The sequence below is a fragment of the Cornus florida genome, unplaced genomic scaffold (genome assembly GCF_030987335.1).
Source record: "Cornus florida cultivar Cherokee Brave unplaced genomic scaffold, ASM3098733v1 CherokeeBrave_3.0.0_Hap2_Chr11, whole genome shotgun sequence".
In the NCBI taxonomy this organism is placed as follows: Eukaryota; Viridiplantae; Streptophyta; class Magnoliopsida; order Cornales; family Cornaceae; genus Cornus; species Cornus florida.
The window spans coordinates 50946389-50961433 of NW_026775581.1; the positions used below are offsets into that span (position 1 = coordinate 50946389).

The window sequence follows — 15045 nt, forward strand, 5'->3', positions numbered from 1 at the left end:
ACAAACCCATTTGAAAATTCTGACTTTGCCTGCTTCCAAATACGTCGAATGGTTCTTACAGAAACAGAAAAATACTTGCTGTCGCACTTATTGAGCCCCTTTTCAATTTTCCATTTTCACTTCCCTTGAGAAGAACAATAATAATTATTTGACGTTCTTCGTTAGTTAATTCCTTTTTAATTTTACACTGAATAGAGTCTGAATTTGGTAAGGTTTCCATTTTAAATTGGAAAGCTAGGTTGTTTAGAGAGTAAAGAAAGAGAATGGAAAAATGATAACCACGAGGGAAAGAGATAACAGAAGATAAGCATATGGATAATTATAGATAAGCATTGGGAAAGAGTAGCAGGGTATGGATTAGGAGTTCTTCGTTTAAGAGTAATGGGTCAGTTGAATTGAGTTACTTAAAAAATCCTCTTTATTTTGAATTTTTATACAACCGCATTTTTTTTTGAATTTAGTTAAAAATATTTACACAAGTGGCGCCAACATTTAAGAAGTTCCCTGTTAATGAAATTTTTTGTTTTGTTTGAAGTGGTCAAACCTTAGTCAATCCACTAATTGAAGACAAAATTTTAAAGGGTAAATTTGGAATTTCATTTCTTATCACAATAATAAAATGCATTCAAAATTAAAAAGTTATGTTCTCAAAAAGTGACATCCTTTTTGGGATAGAGGGAGTATTTATTTGGTTTAGGAAATATGTTATTTTTATTTTTTATGTATAAGAATTCTAATATAATGAAATTATGTTTTATGAATAAAAGTTAAGATTTTTAGTGGTTAATCCCTAATTCAAAGGATTATCGGTGATCGATCTCAAATCAAAATATCAATTTAGGTTTTAAAACCACTAACATATACACAATTTTGGATTAATTTTGCTCATTCTATTATGAATGCATATGAGTAATTCACATTTTCTTTTTCTTTTTTTCGGTAATTTTTTTTTTTTTTTTTTTGGGTATATTACATTTTCTTTTTCTTTCTCGTTGCAATGTAAAATTTTCATTTGTTAAGCTACATTCCTATAATAGCCTCTGACATCTATGCCATCGTGGTTCGTCGTGATGCATTCCACGATGATGAATGATGCCCATTTTTACTAAGCCTTTTCCTCTTTATTTAGATCTTCTTAGCCAAGCTATATCTAAGACAATAATTTTAGACACCTTGTTAAACCAATTTATGCTTGCAAGAACTCAACCTTAATTCTACTTGATTGATGCCAATTGTCAATTTATCTTTTTGGATTTGATTTTGGCTTTGCTTTTTAAGCTTTCTATTTTACTTTGGTTTCAAGAAATTTGTTGTTTGTGATATGAAAATGTAAATGTATTATATTAACAATTGATAAATGCACCCAATTTAAAATATAGAAAAATAGATAATAGGTTCACACCATAATTAATGTTCATTAGAAGGGGTAAAATGGTAATGCAAAAAATAAATTTTGTCAAAATAATCCATAAATGTGTGAAAGGAGGGCATTCTGCAGCTTTTGAGAGCAAAGGGGAATTATTTGGTGACAAAAATAATACAAGGGGTATTTTGTCACTTTTTGAGAGCACAAGTGGATTTAGTGCATTTAGCAAAAAATCATATTATTAATTAATAAATGCACACACATAAAAAAAATTCTTGAGGGTAAAAATCTTAGAGGGGTTCAAAAAACAATTGGTCAAGTAAGGGTAGTTGCACACGACTTGAATTTCATCACGGAAATGTTAATTTGATGGTTTAAGTACAAAATGTGAAGGTTTGAGAAACTATGGGCAATGTGGGCCCAAAAACCTAAATGTTCAGTTTCTTAACGTTTGGCCAATCAGATGAGCTTGTTAGACATTGATTTATACAATTGGATGATTATGACTCAAACTGGTATTTGAACCTTTTGAATGGGTTCAATAAGGGATTAAGACATTCCAATGTTGTCTGGAATCGAAAATTGGATTCTAAAAACTCTAAAAGAACCTTAATTTGCAATGGATTTCATAATTTAAGAGTGAAAATGATATGGAATGCTAATAAACTATTAAATTGTATTTTTGGGATAGATTTTGAATCATTTGTTAACCAAAATCATAATAATTTACTGGAAACTCGATCAGGAATCGATTTGAGAGTAATTTTCATGATCATATGGTGAAATTGATTTGAAATATGTTGAAGTGATAGATTGAATTAATTGTTATTTCGTCATAATGCCAAAATTATGTTTCACATGTAATTAGGCATTGCAAGGCTTTCATAAAATATTTGTATACCTAATTAAGCCACTATTATGACAAATTGTACTTACCATCATGTTAAGTATTGTTTAGTTTATCCATGATATATCAAAAGGTTAAAAACATTGTTATTCAAAATGCACAAAAAGAAAAATACTTTTAGCAATTTCGAAAGTCATATTGTTATGCTGCTAAAACTAAGTTGTAAACCAAGGTATTTCTAAAAACCAAAAAAAAAGAAAAAAAAATCTAAGTTTCTAAAAATAAAAAAACTCCAAAATAAAATCCACAAATTGTCAAAATCATGAAAAACCTAACATTAGTAAATTTTAAGGGGTAGGTTCATTAAAACCTACACAAAAGACAAAAAAAAATAAATTTAAAGTAGGTAAGTATAATTTATTTAAATTTAAAATTATTTGAAAAAATAAATTTTTTTTTTCAGGTAAATTAAGAAGAGGGAGAATCCGAACATGGACAAATGGGAGCTGGACACACTGCCTCAGTTGATTACTTGGGACCCATTAATATTTCATTTTTGTTTTTTCTTTTTAATTACTTTGATTTTGTAATAAAATAGTCATTTTTAATTAATTTATTTATTATTATCCCTGTAGATACCCCCAACTTGTAAAGAAAACGTCCAAGAAGAGCTTGACTTATTTATCTAGTAAAGATTTGATTTTATGCCACTTCTACCCTCTCGTCAGAGTTCCATTAGAAAGTTTGAATGAGTCTATAGAGAAATATAAGTCAACTATTTATTTCCTTCCCAATTTTACTATTTGGTAATAATAATTTCAAAGATTTATTATAATGTTTGCTTCATTTTCCTTCCTTGAGCAGGGGTAGAAGCCAAATGGACAGTGATGTTAACAAAGAGATAAAAAAAAGAGAAGATAAAAAAGCACATTAAGCATATATTTTAATTGGTGTAAAATTACCTCTCCTAATCCCTCTTCTCATCGAACACAAAAGTTTGGTGTCTCTCTCTCTCTCTAAAACTCCAAGAAGTAAACAGAGGTACATCCCCAACCTCACCCCCCCTTTCTACCTGTGGTTAGGTGTGTCAGAAAGAGAGAGACTGTATACATATACATAGATATATACATACACATATTTATATCACCGCCGATCGTCACCATTACCGGTCTTTCCTACTTTCTCCGATTGATTCAAACTCAAATCGCGCATTTTCTCTCTCCAGAATCCATTCGTTCCTCATTTCTTCATTGGAAGTAAGTCTATCTCTACTCTCTCTCTATATATACGTACTTATATATATATAGATACAAGCATATATATACATATGCATGCGAATTGTGTTGTTAAATTAATAAGCTGATGGGGCATAAGAAGCGAAACGTGACTCCTCGCTCGAAACCACCATCGGCGGCGGCTCCTCCTTCGCCGGTGGTTTCCGGCGGCGGGGATGGCTCCAATGGTGGTGCGAGTTCAGTCGAGACGGAGCAAAACCTAGACTCGAATTCGTCAATTGAACAAGTGCCGCAGAGTAAGATCGAAGTGTCAGTGGTCGAATCGGACGGTTCGTCTTACTCTGCAATCAAGCTGGAATGCGAGCGAGCCCTAACTTCGCTCCGGCGGGGGAACCACACAAAAGCCCTAAGGCTGATGAAGGAGATGTGTCTGCGACACGAGAACTCGGCTCACTCGGCTTTGATTCACCGAGTTCAGGGGACTGTGTGTGTAAAAGTTGCTTCAATCATCGATGATCCAAATGCCAAACAGCGGCATTTGAAGAACGCGATTGAGTCTGCGAAGAAAGCAGTCATGTTGTCGCCGAACTCTATCGAATTTTCGCATTTTTACGCGAATATGTTGTACGAGGCAGCGAATGATGGGAAGGAATACGAGGAGGTGGTGCAAGAGTGCGAACGGGCATTGGCAATTGAAAATCCTGTTGATCCGGCAAAGGAAAGCTTGCAGGATGAGAGCCAGCAGAAGATATTGACGGCCGATGCTCGGATTGGACATGTGCAGAATGAACTTAGGTCACTGATTCAGAAATCGAATATTGCTTCTATTTCAACTTGGATGAAGAATCTTGGGAATGGGGAGGAGAAGTTTAGGTTGATTCCAATAAGGAGGGTTACAGAGGACCCAATGGAGGTCAGATTGGTGCAAACAAGGCGGCCAAATGAGATCAAGAAGGCAACCAAGACGCCTGAAGAACGAAGGAAGGAGATTGAAGTTCGGGTGGCCGCTGCAAGGCTGTTGCAGCAGAAGTCAGAGTCGCCACAATCACAAAATGATGACAATAAGGCTTTAGATTCATTGTCCGGGCCTTCTCAAAGAATCGGTGAGCGAAGGAAGTCGGGAATGAGGAAAAATGCATCTTCGGCTGAGAGAAGGGATTGGGTTCGGTCATATTGGAATTCCATGAGTTTGGACATGAAGAAAGAATTGCTTGAAATTAAGCTTGCAGAACTTAAGGCCCACTTCGGTTTGTCGAAGGATGGTTTGGCGAATGAAGTCCTATCAGAGGCTGTATTGTTTGCTGAAGCTAATAAAACATGGAAGTTCTGGATGTGCTGCCGCTGCAATGAGAAATCTGCTGACTCCGAATCCCACATGCACCATGTTGTCCAGGAGCACATGGGGAACCTCTTGCCAAAATTGCAGTCTGTTTTGCCTCAAAGTATTGACAATGATTGGACTGAGATGCTTCTCAACTGTTCATGGAAACCATTGGATGTCACTGCTGCAGTTGAAATGCTTGAGAACCAATCAAATGTACAAGCTTCCGAGGTTGTTGATGAGTCATACCTGAGGAATGATACAGAGGCATGTAGGGTCTTCGATGCCAGTTATTGCTCTGAAGATGCATGGGATTCATCCCCTCGGAATGGGAAATTCAGGGATAGTTGCAACGTTAACACTGTGGAGAGCATAGATTATAATAAAAATTCTGACACTGAGTGGAGAGAATATGACGGCAGTCAGGGTTGCAAGGCATATTCCCTTTCCGATAATTGGCCATTGTCAGAGGACATTGAGCGTGCAAAGCTCCTTGAAAAAATCCATTCCCTATTCCAGGTTCTTATTAGACATAAGTACCTTGCTGCAAGTCATCTTAGCAAGATACTACATTTTGCAGTGGATGAGCTACAGGGTCTTGCCTCTGGTTCTCAGCTTTTCAACTATGGTTTGGACCAAACACCGGTATGCATATGCTTTTTGGGAGCTCCTGAACTCAAGAAAGTCTCCAAATTCTTGCAGGATATATATAATTCTGGTAGATATTCTGACAAAAGTGGTGTTGTTGATGATTCAAATAGTGGCACTATAGGTGCTGAAGTCACAGAGAAGATAATTCTTAGCGATGATGCATCGGTTCTCCTGTTGGATGAGCATTTCTTGTCAAGCAAACTCACTCCCACCATATGCCATGGCACTGTCACAGATGATGCAGCTGCAGCAACTTCAGCTTATGTTGGCTGTGAAAATGGGGTTATGCTTGACACCGATGCTTTATTGTCCTGGATATTTACAGGTCCCACAAGTGGGGAACAATTGGCAATGTGGACACGAGCTAGGGAAGAGAAAGCACATCAAGGGATGGAAATTCTACAAACGCTTGAGAAGGAATTTTACCACCTAAAGAGCATGTGTGAGAGAAAATGTGAGCTATTGGGCTATGAGGAAGCATTGCAGGCAGTGGAGGATCTCTGTCTTGAAGAAGGGAAGAAAAGGGATCATAACACAGAATTTGTCCGACGAAGTTATGAGTCTGTTTTACGGAAGCGGCGAGAAGAGCTCATCGAAAGTGACAATGATGTTATGTTTATTAGTAATAGGTTTGAGTTGGATGCAATATCAAATGTCCTAAAAGAAGCAGAAAATCTGAATGTAAATCAGTTTGAATTTGAGGAAAGTTACAGTGGTGTGGCTTCTCATCTATGTGACTTAGAATCTGGTGAAGATGATTGGAGAACTAAGGACTATTTGCATCAACTGGACTCTTGCATAGAAGTTGCAATCCGAAGACTGAAAGAACAGTGGTCTATAGAGGTTAGATCGTCTTTTCTATATGATCTTTTTACACAAAATCATGTTGCATCCTTTCCACTTCATCTCACTTGTTCAGTCATGCAGCTCAGCAAAATTGATGCAAAAATCATGCGAAATGTTACTGGGATGCAGCAGTTGGAATCAAGGCTAGAGCTTGTATCTGCCAATGATTATCGGTCAATTGTAGTGCCTCTAGTGAAGTCATTTATGCGGGTTTGATTTTGAACTTTTTGCCCTTTCTACAACGTTCTGAACTGATTGTGGAATTTTTTTTTCTTTCCATTTTTTGACAACCGTTTGTGGTCTTAAATTATCTTTTATTGGTTTTTATTTAATTTTTCAGGCACACTTGGAGGATCTGGCCGAGAAAGATGCCACAGAGAAATCTGATGCTGCAAGAGAAGCATTTTTGGCTGAACTTGCACTTGATTCTAAAAAGGGTGTTGGCGGAGGGAGTGATAGTTCGAGAAATATACAGGAAAAGACAAAGGATAAGAAAAAGAACAAAGAGTACAGAAAAATTAAGGATTCAAAGGTTTGAATTGTGTAGTTGAATACTTTTGTTTTGTTTTTTTTTTTTTTGGTTTCTGTTTTGCTTGGTTGCTGTTACGAAATGAAATATCAGGGACTAATAATTTCTTATAGTTGCAGGCTTCTAGTAATAATGAGCAACATATGCTTCAGCCGGAGACTGCTGAACGGATGTATGTCTCTTTCTCCCACAATGCACATCACATGCACTTTTCCAAGACTTTACTTCCACTATGAATGCATGCGCTCTATGTAGTCCATTTTAGTGTGTGTGTGTTTTTTTTTTTAAATGTTTGTCTTGCTGCAGCTCCTGCCCTTTTCCATATGATGCTGATAATCCCGAGTCCGAAATTGTTGAGAATGGTGATGCTCTACAACAGGAAGAGGAATTTAGACGTAGAATTGAGCTTGAAGCTGAAGAAAGAAAGCTTGAAGAAACTCTAGAGTATCAACGTCGAATAGAAAATGAGGCTAAACAGAAGCACCTAGCTGAGCAACATAAGAGAACTATAACAACAGTTTCTGAAAAGAAGGCAGTTGAACTGCCTGATTATTGCTTAAAGAATAGTGATGATGATCAAGATGTACAAGGGCAATTGAAACATTTTAAGCAGGTAGCATTCCTTGTACTGAGGTTCTCTTTTTTTGCTGGAATGATCTAAAGCTTAGGTGCTGTTCTCAAGTTATATTTCTAGGATAATTAGAATTTTGAATTTAGTATCCTGTTGGCTATCCTGAGAAGAGTGTCATGTTGCTTAAATTTCAAGAAAATATCTTTTGGATATTTAAGGAGACTTACAAACTTGCACTTTTCTAGGAATCTCTGATGCAGAAAAATGGATTCCCGGACATTTTAGATGGTGTGCCTGTGAACACTGCAGATAAAGCTGCACAAAGGACTTGTAGTACTAACAGTCACCATCACACAAAAGTTGCACAAGGTTAGCAGTTATGCCACACGGCTCAAATTTGGATGGTTTATTTCGATTTTTGGAAGCAGTTTCCATAATTTTTTCCCTCGTCCAGGCTTACCTAATGGAGGAATTTCAGAGGATGTTGTTTTGCCTTCTGATCGACGGACAGGAAGGAAAGGTAAACGTCAGAAGAGTTCCACCAAATTGCTCGATGGGAAGTATCAGACAATTGCTTCATCAGAAAAGGAAAATATTGAAGTTGGACAAGTTAGACTTAAGGACAGTCTTCATGGTGATGGCAGTAAGTTCCATAAGATTCCTGCTTTAGATTCATGTTCGCATTATTATTAAAACTGGGTTTGTAATTGGTGTATATTAGTGCTTTAAGTTTTTTTGCAGTTGCAATTGTTGAAACGGGTCTATGTAGTCTTTCAGAATATAACAGTACAATTAAAGTTCTAATAATCTGAGAAGTTTGCATTAGGTTTTAAATCAGAATGGGATAAACAGCAAATCATGCCAAAATCTAACATTAGCAGCATGCCCCACTGCATAAAAAGAGAATTCTCTGCGGCCTTTCATTATACTCTTCCATAAGTGCACTCCATGAGACATCCCAACCTGTCAAACCCCAAGCATCCTGTGAACTTTCATACTTCTTCTCCGCAGCCTCCACCAACCTTCTCAATGAAGCTGCTTTTCATGAGCAGTCCTCCATAATTACTTCCCTAGAGAAGCTTTGATTAAACACCCTTAGCTTCTTATTGGCCAAACAATAAACAAACTTAATTCCATCTCGCAAAGCAGTATTTAAACTACTTCCCTGTAGTAACGAGAGACGTGAATTGCATGGGCGACTTCACAAATTACTCATGTTAAGAATATAATGGGTAACAACAGTGCTATCATTCATATAAACATTAATCTTATTCAATATTTACCCTTTAACTTAACTTTCAATACCTATATTCCAGATAAGTATAGTTTCTCTTTATGCTATTACTATTCCTTAATATTTTATATTTATTTGATACCAAATTAATAACTTTTCCTACAGTACCTAATTGCATCCCAGACAATTTTTTCTTTGCCATTTTGTTAACGGCTATTTATGTGCTATTTATGTCCTACATCAATGTTTATTCCATCTTTACCTTTTACTTGTGCCATTACACTTTTCTCCTCACTTTTAACTCAAAAGATCTTTGATAACTGTTGTAACATAACATTTGTTCTTGAACTTTATTCTTAATACTTATTAGATTTGTAATTACAATTATGTTGTAACCACTAATTCTTTCTTACCCTTAATGTCATGATAATAATGATATTGCCATTGCTTTCTCTCAACAGTAATATTAATTGCTAATAACAACAATGCGATTAGTTTTACGTGCACATATAAATTTATTTCCAAGTTTACCCTTAATTTTCATTAGAAAATAATGATTATGTTGTTGGCTATCTGTTCTGTTTTCCTTATTTTTTGACGAGAATATTTTGTTTATATTCTTACTCTTAATATGATAATATCAATTGATAATATAATGATATTGTCATGACATTGCCAACATATATCTGTTTATTATATGATTGCCCTTAATAGCAATCTAACACATCATTGCCTATAGAAATTGCTTCCATTTGTGTTCTTACTACAGATTGATTATAAGAAATATTCCATTTTTCAATACTGATGCAATGTTAATGCCAACTTTTGGAAAAAGTGGAAACAAATTAAATTAATGTTCTTCATATTTTGGAACATTATTTTCTCATTATTGTGCTGTTAGCCTGTTAACAAAAAAATACTACGTGATCACTTCTCATTAAATATATGTGTTAATATTTTTTAGTTTTAGCAAGTTATTTTGTTTGTTACTGATTCCCTGCATTTTTTTTTTGATAAGTAAAGATTGTATAAAGAAGCGTTCAAAAGGGGAACGCATCCCTCAGAAAATACACAAGGCCTAATAGGGCCTCTAAACTCTCAGAGTCTCCAAAAAATCAACTATCTCCTCCATGGATTTACAATATCTCCCTATAACCCAACAAAAAAGAGTGCTAATAACAGAGAATTTCAACTCAGGAATCTCCTTTCGTTCGAAACCTCCTATTTCTTTCAAGCCATAAACACCACCAAATGCAAAGAGGCGTAACCCTCCAAAAATCACAGACTTGGGCCCCCACCATACAACCTCGCCAAGCCTCAATCAAATTTCTGGGGGATCTGGGCATAACCCACTGAACCCCAAACAATAGATGCCTTTTACTTGTATCAATAGATGTAAGACATCTGACTTGCATCTAAACTCCTGGGGCTAATACTAGAGCTGAAGCTCCAAGTTGATGGATTTAGTTTACTGTTCGTTCCTGTCACTGTTAGATGAGCTATTGGGTTCCTTACAGTTCTAGATGACCGTTTAGTTTTCAAAATGCCCCAATTGGATAATGGGTGTTTGGTGAATTGTTTAGACTGGTGTCTTTATTCCGGAGTAATCCTGTTTAGAGGTAGGGGATCTGCTTCCTCTATTACATTCTTGGGGAGCCAACTATTCTCATTTTTTCCCTTTCTGTTTTTCCTTTTTTTTGTTTTATTTTGTTATATATATATATATGTATATATATATATTTATTTATTTATTTATTTTTTTGTGTTTTTTGTTTACATACGTATGGTAAGTGCAACACAAAGCATGTGAATAAGAAAGAGACAATTTAGGAATTTCGCGTGGATCACACCTTGGACCTTCTTTTAGCTAAAATTGGGCTGAATTGGTTCTGTTTTAGTTTTAGGTATGCTTGCTGCTGGCATGGTTTATTAATATTTTACGAGTTTTCTTGGAGATACTTTTTCAATTTCTAGATTTGCATGAAATGAGATAAATAGTAGTTGTCTATGGGTTTTATTTTGGCCTTGTTTTGGGTTTTTAATTTATAGGACCAGAATGTTCTAACCATTCAAAGTTTGCAATTTCCTGTTTTGGAGTTCTACTCAGTAAATGTTCAAACCCAGTTACCCAGCAGCCTATTAACATAATCTTTCTATTCATTGGATTTGGGTTTTAGAGAATTCAAGATTCTTTGATGTCTGATGCAACCTTATTTAGGGGGTAATTCCTAAGAAATTCTAAATGGAAGTCCAAGATGGTTCTTCTCCTTACTTTAATTACTGTTATGTCACTGTCCATAGTCACAGAACAGCTGTTATATTATCTCCCAAATCCCATTTCCTTAATCAACGCTAACTCTTTCCACTGCATCTGAACCTTAACACCATAAGCCCTTAATTAATTGCTATTCAGAATTTCCGGCAAGATTTCTGTTTTCAGTTCCAGCAACCAATCAGTTATGAAACCAAGCCAGTCATGATCAATTCGTTTTCCCAGATCCTTTCTTCCACCTCGTAAATATGACTCTACAAGCTTTTCCATAGCCTTACCATTCATTAAATCCATTAGAGGCAGCAAATTTCTAAGTTTCTTAAAGCTGCATTGTATCATAACTTCAACACTATATTAGCAATTTGTTCAGCTCTCTGCTGTTTCGCATGTGCAGCCTTTAATCTAAATCCTTCTTGCAGACAAGATGTTATTGAGAAATTCTTTTTTGATAAGTAAGATATTATTGAGAAATTGAACATAATTGTCACCGAATTTTAGGTTGTTTATTTTTAAGGTATTCTTTTTCTCCTTAAGGATTCTCTGCTGGCTTTATTTTATTGTTCTTAGCAAATGATTATGGGTCTCTTGATTGCTCTAGTGAAGTTCTTTTTATGATTGTTGTAAACAAATTGCAGAATGAATTATGTTTTTGTTCATCCTTTTATATTTGGATTGGTGTTCCAACACTCATAATAATCATGTAAGTTTGCTTGAGTTATTCCTATGGCTTAGACAAACCTTTTTGTTAAAAAAATTCAGTGGGTGAACTTTTTTTCAGATCAGTTCCTATTTTTCCAATATATGGCTTTCGGATCTCCATGCAGGCTTTAGGGTTCCTTGATGCATTTTTCCTCTTTGGACTTCAGTTTGATTTTTTGTTAAATCCCTATAGGTTATGGCTGTGATTGAATCTTATATATTTACATGTATATTGCTTTTGGACATAAATAGATGAATCTGCAGTGGGGCAAAGAAGCCTGCTTTTGTAGGTTGAGACATTGTAGCTTCAAATTTGAATGAAAAAAATATCTTGCTAGACAGTTTTTTGACAGTGGTCTGATTTCTTCTCATCCGCTCTAAATTAGTTTTCCCTTGTCAAGTTGATCTTATTCCCAGCAACGACAAGCAGCTGGGTAATTTGCGGAAAATATTGCATCCTTATTTTGACTATGAAGGGGCGCAATCACCTTTTATGGTTATTTCTCTTATGTTGTGTTTAGTATCTTAAAAAAACACCAGGCTCCAGGCCTAGGGAAATGAGGAGGGTTGTGGTAGGTAATGATTAACGGATCATTATGAACATGAGTACTGAAAATATTCAAGGAGTTAACAGAAAATTTGACTCTAAATGAGTTGAGTGGGAGAAAAAAACGATTCATGTGGCAACCTAAGTAGTTGAGATTAAGGCTTTGTTGTGCTTGAGTTGGGACCTGTTTGAAGATATAATCTGTATCACACATATTAGTGATCTCTCAGACTGGTCTCATATATGTCAAGCCTGTCTTCTTCTAGATACATGCTAAAAGTTTTTTTTTTTGGGTTATTTTTACTCCGCATTATAAAACCAATATAATCATGGTTTACTCTGTATTAAATTTTGTTTATTGCCACACAAATTGGATCAGTTGATGATATAATCTGAATCAGAAGCTATCTGGGTTAGAACTTTGTCCTGATTCATTATATCATCAAGAGTTGATCATTACTGGTATCTACTGTCTGAAATGAATGCGATATAGTTTAGCATTTTTAGTAACTGTTACCACTTCATTTTAAGCTTTTAGAGAAGATGTATCTTAATTGCTTCTTTTTGTGGGGTAAGGAACTAATATGATCAAGGTTTACATTTTTTTTTTTTTTTTGGAGAATCAGAGAACCCACATTTCGGAGATGGTGGAACAAAGACACTGAGACAATTACACGTAGAGGAGGATGATGAGGAAAGGTTCCAAGCTGACCTTAAAAAAGCCGTGCGCCAAAGCCTTGGTAAATATCTTTACACCCGTTAATGCATTCTTCAATTTTTTTTAACGACTTCTTTAGGATTTTCTTTAGTTTGTCTATTTCAAATATCTGTAAGACAGCAGTAGCTCTAAAGTAATTATTTTATTTGGATGTCCTTTTATTCTTAATGCTTCAATAAATTAAATTTTTTTTTTCTTTTTCAAATGTTTCTGTATTTTGGGTGTATCTGTTTAAGCAATAAAGTAATACTCTCTCTGTCCCATATTAGTTGTCCAATTTCTTTCTATGGATGTCCCATTCGAATAGTCAAAGCAAAATATATCTATCTTTCCATAATTACCCTTTAAGATTTCAAAAATCTTACAATTTGATAATATACATATTTAAAAATAAAAGGACAGCTTAGTAATTTTAAAGGGGGACAAAGCATTAATTGTATGTCCCCTGAAAACTTATGATACCAAAGATGTACATCTAATATGGGATGGAGGGAGTACTCTGTATTGCTTATCTGTTTTTGGTGTTCTCATGCCCTTTACACGATTTGATTTACACAATTTTGATATTACATATCATGTGCATACATATATATATATATATATATATATTTGAGAGAGATATATTTTTCCTTACTATATAGATATCTACTAGAAAAGGCAATATAAAGGGGATGCAAATAACACATGAAGTATTTAAGAGATAACCACCTCTAAACATACCTATGAAGAAATAACTCCCCTCGTAAGTCGACAAGGAGACAACCTCAAATAAGCTGATAAAACCCGGTGATCACAAGTTGCAAGGCTTCCGTCGACTTTCACTAAGGAACTTCTCTCCCTTGGATGCCCGTTATTCCTCTCCTTCGATATGCACCAAATTAAACACGATGGAGCAACAACCAAAGCCCTTCCTCCTCCTGATGCAACTGCTGCTCTGATGATCTAGCAAATCGACAACGGTCCTCTTAGTTACCCATGCGATCCTAGTGCAGAGGGACCCTCCGCATCTACACTAACGCCACAATATGAGAGGCCAAAAGGAAATAGCTAAAGCTCTCAGCGCTTTTTTTTTTTTTTGACGAATGTAGTATCAATCCGACATGATTTTGACATTTCCTGTAAGATGTCTAGAATTTTAAAAATCTTGATGGTAAATTCTAGGTGAAATTGTCTTCCCTTTGACCTCTGGAAAGCATTGCTTGATGAATATGTTGCATGATTGGAATATTTTGAGATACTTTGTTGTTGCCAACAATGGAAACTGAAACCAAGCACATAGAACTCTGACCTAATGTTTATCACTTGATTGTGAAATAGTAGTTTATAAGTCATTCAAAAAGGGGATCACATCCCAAAAAACTACACATGGACCAAATAGGGCCTCTAACCACTCAACATGTCCACAAAATCCATTGACTCACCCTATTGATTCACAATTTCTCCCACCGAAGCCAAAAAAACTAAGTGCCAAGGATAGAGAACTGAAGCACCCCAATATGAGTTTCCTCTCCCTCGAAGGATATCCTATTTCTTTCTCTCCACGAGGACCACCATAAGCACAAGGGCACAACTCTCCAAGCATCACGAGCCTGAGCTTCAATTGAGCAGCCTCTTCAAGCATTGGACTCCTCGCAAAAAGAGGCATAATTCAATGGACCCTGAATAAACCTAGGAGCATAGCCCAACTGTCTCGAGTCACCGAGCAATGAAGGAGATTATCCACCGACTCCTTATCCCTCTTGCACATATAACACTTATTCACAAGAATCTGCCCCCTCCTCCTCAGGTTGTTCATCGTAAGGATCTGACCTAAAGCGACCATCTAAGCAAAAAAAGCCACCTTCAAGAGGGCCTTCATGCGCCACACAGCCTTCCATGGAAAGAAAGGAACTTAAGCACTCACCGGTCTCTCTGTAGGAGCGCACCCCGAACTGAAACTCCCCTGAAAAGAGGCCACCCATACCCACACATCCGTCCCCATGCCCTCCACCTTCTGACGATAAAGCACCGCCAGAAGATAAAAACTGTCTAATTCATCAATTGTTTCACGAAAGAGGACTCAAATATGATTTACTAGTCTTTTCAGGGGATTTAATTAGATTTTCCTACTTCCTGAAACATTGTTGCAAGACAATAAGGTAGAAGCTTGGGCTGTTAGGCATGGGAATCTGTGTTTGAGCATTAGGATAGCTAGTATGGCAGTAAAGCC

General features: G+C 36.0%; 1 protein-coding gene across 3 annotated transcripts in view; it reads left to right on the forward strand.

Annotated features, from left to right (window-relative positions):
- The first annotated feature begins 3182 nt into the window (after positions 1–3182).
- The window catches only part of LOC132283975 (uncharacterized), a 30824-nt gene continuing 18961 nt past the window's right edge, over positions 3183–15045 (forward strand). Inside the window, exons 1-8 of one of the 3 annotated variants that reach the window (XM_059786033.1) lie at positions 3183–6263; positions 6348–6476; positions 6607–6798; positions 6909–6967; positions 7102–7408; positions 7612–7735; positions 7821–8009; positions 12739–12858. In XM_059786033.1, the coding sequence (XP_059642016.1) occupies positions 3576–6263; positions 6348–6476; positions 6607–6798; positions 6909–6967; positions 7102–7408; positions 7612–7735; positions 7821–8009; positions 12739–12858 (3808 nt within the window). In that variant the 5' untranslated portion in view covers positions 3183–3575. The remainder of the gene's footprint in view (positions 6264–6347; positions 6477–6606; positions 6799–6908; positions 6968–7101; positions 7409–7611; positions 7736–7820; positions 8010–12738; positions 12859–15045) is intronic. The other 2 variants (XM_059786035.1, XM_059786034.1) reach the window with 2 other exon arrangements.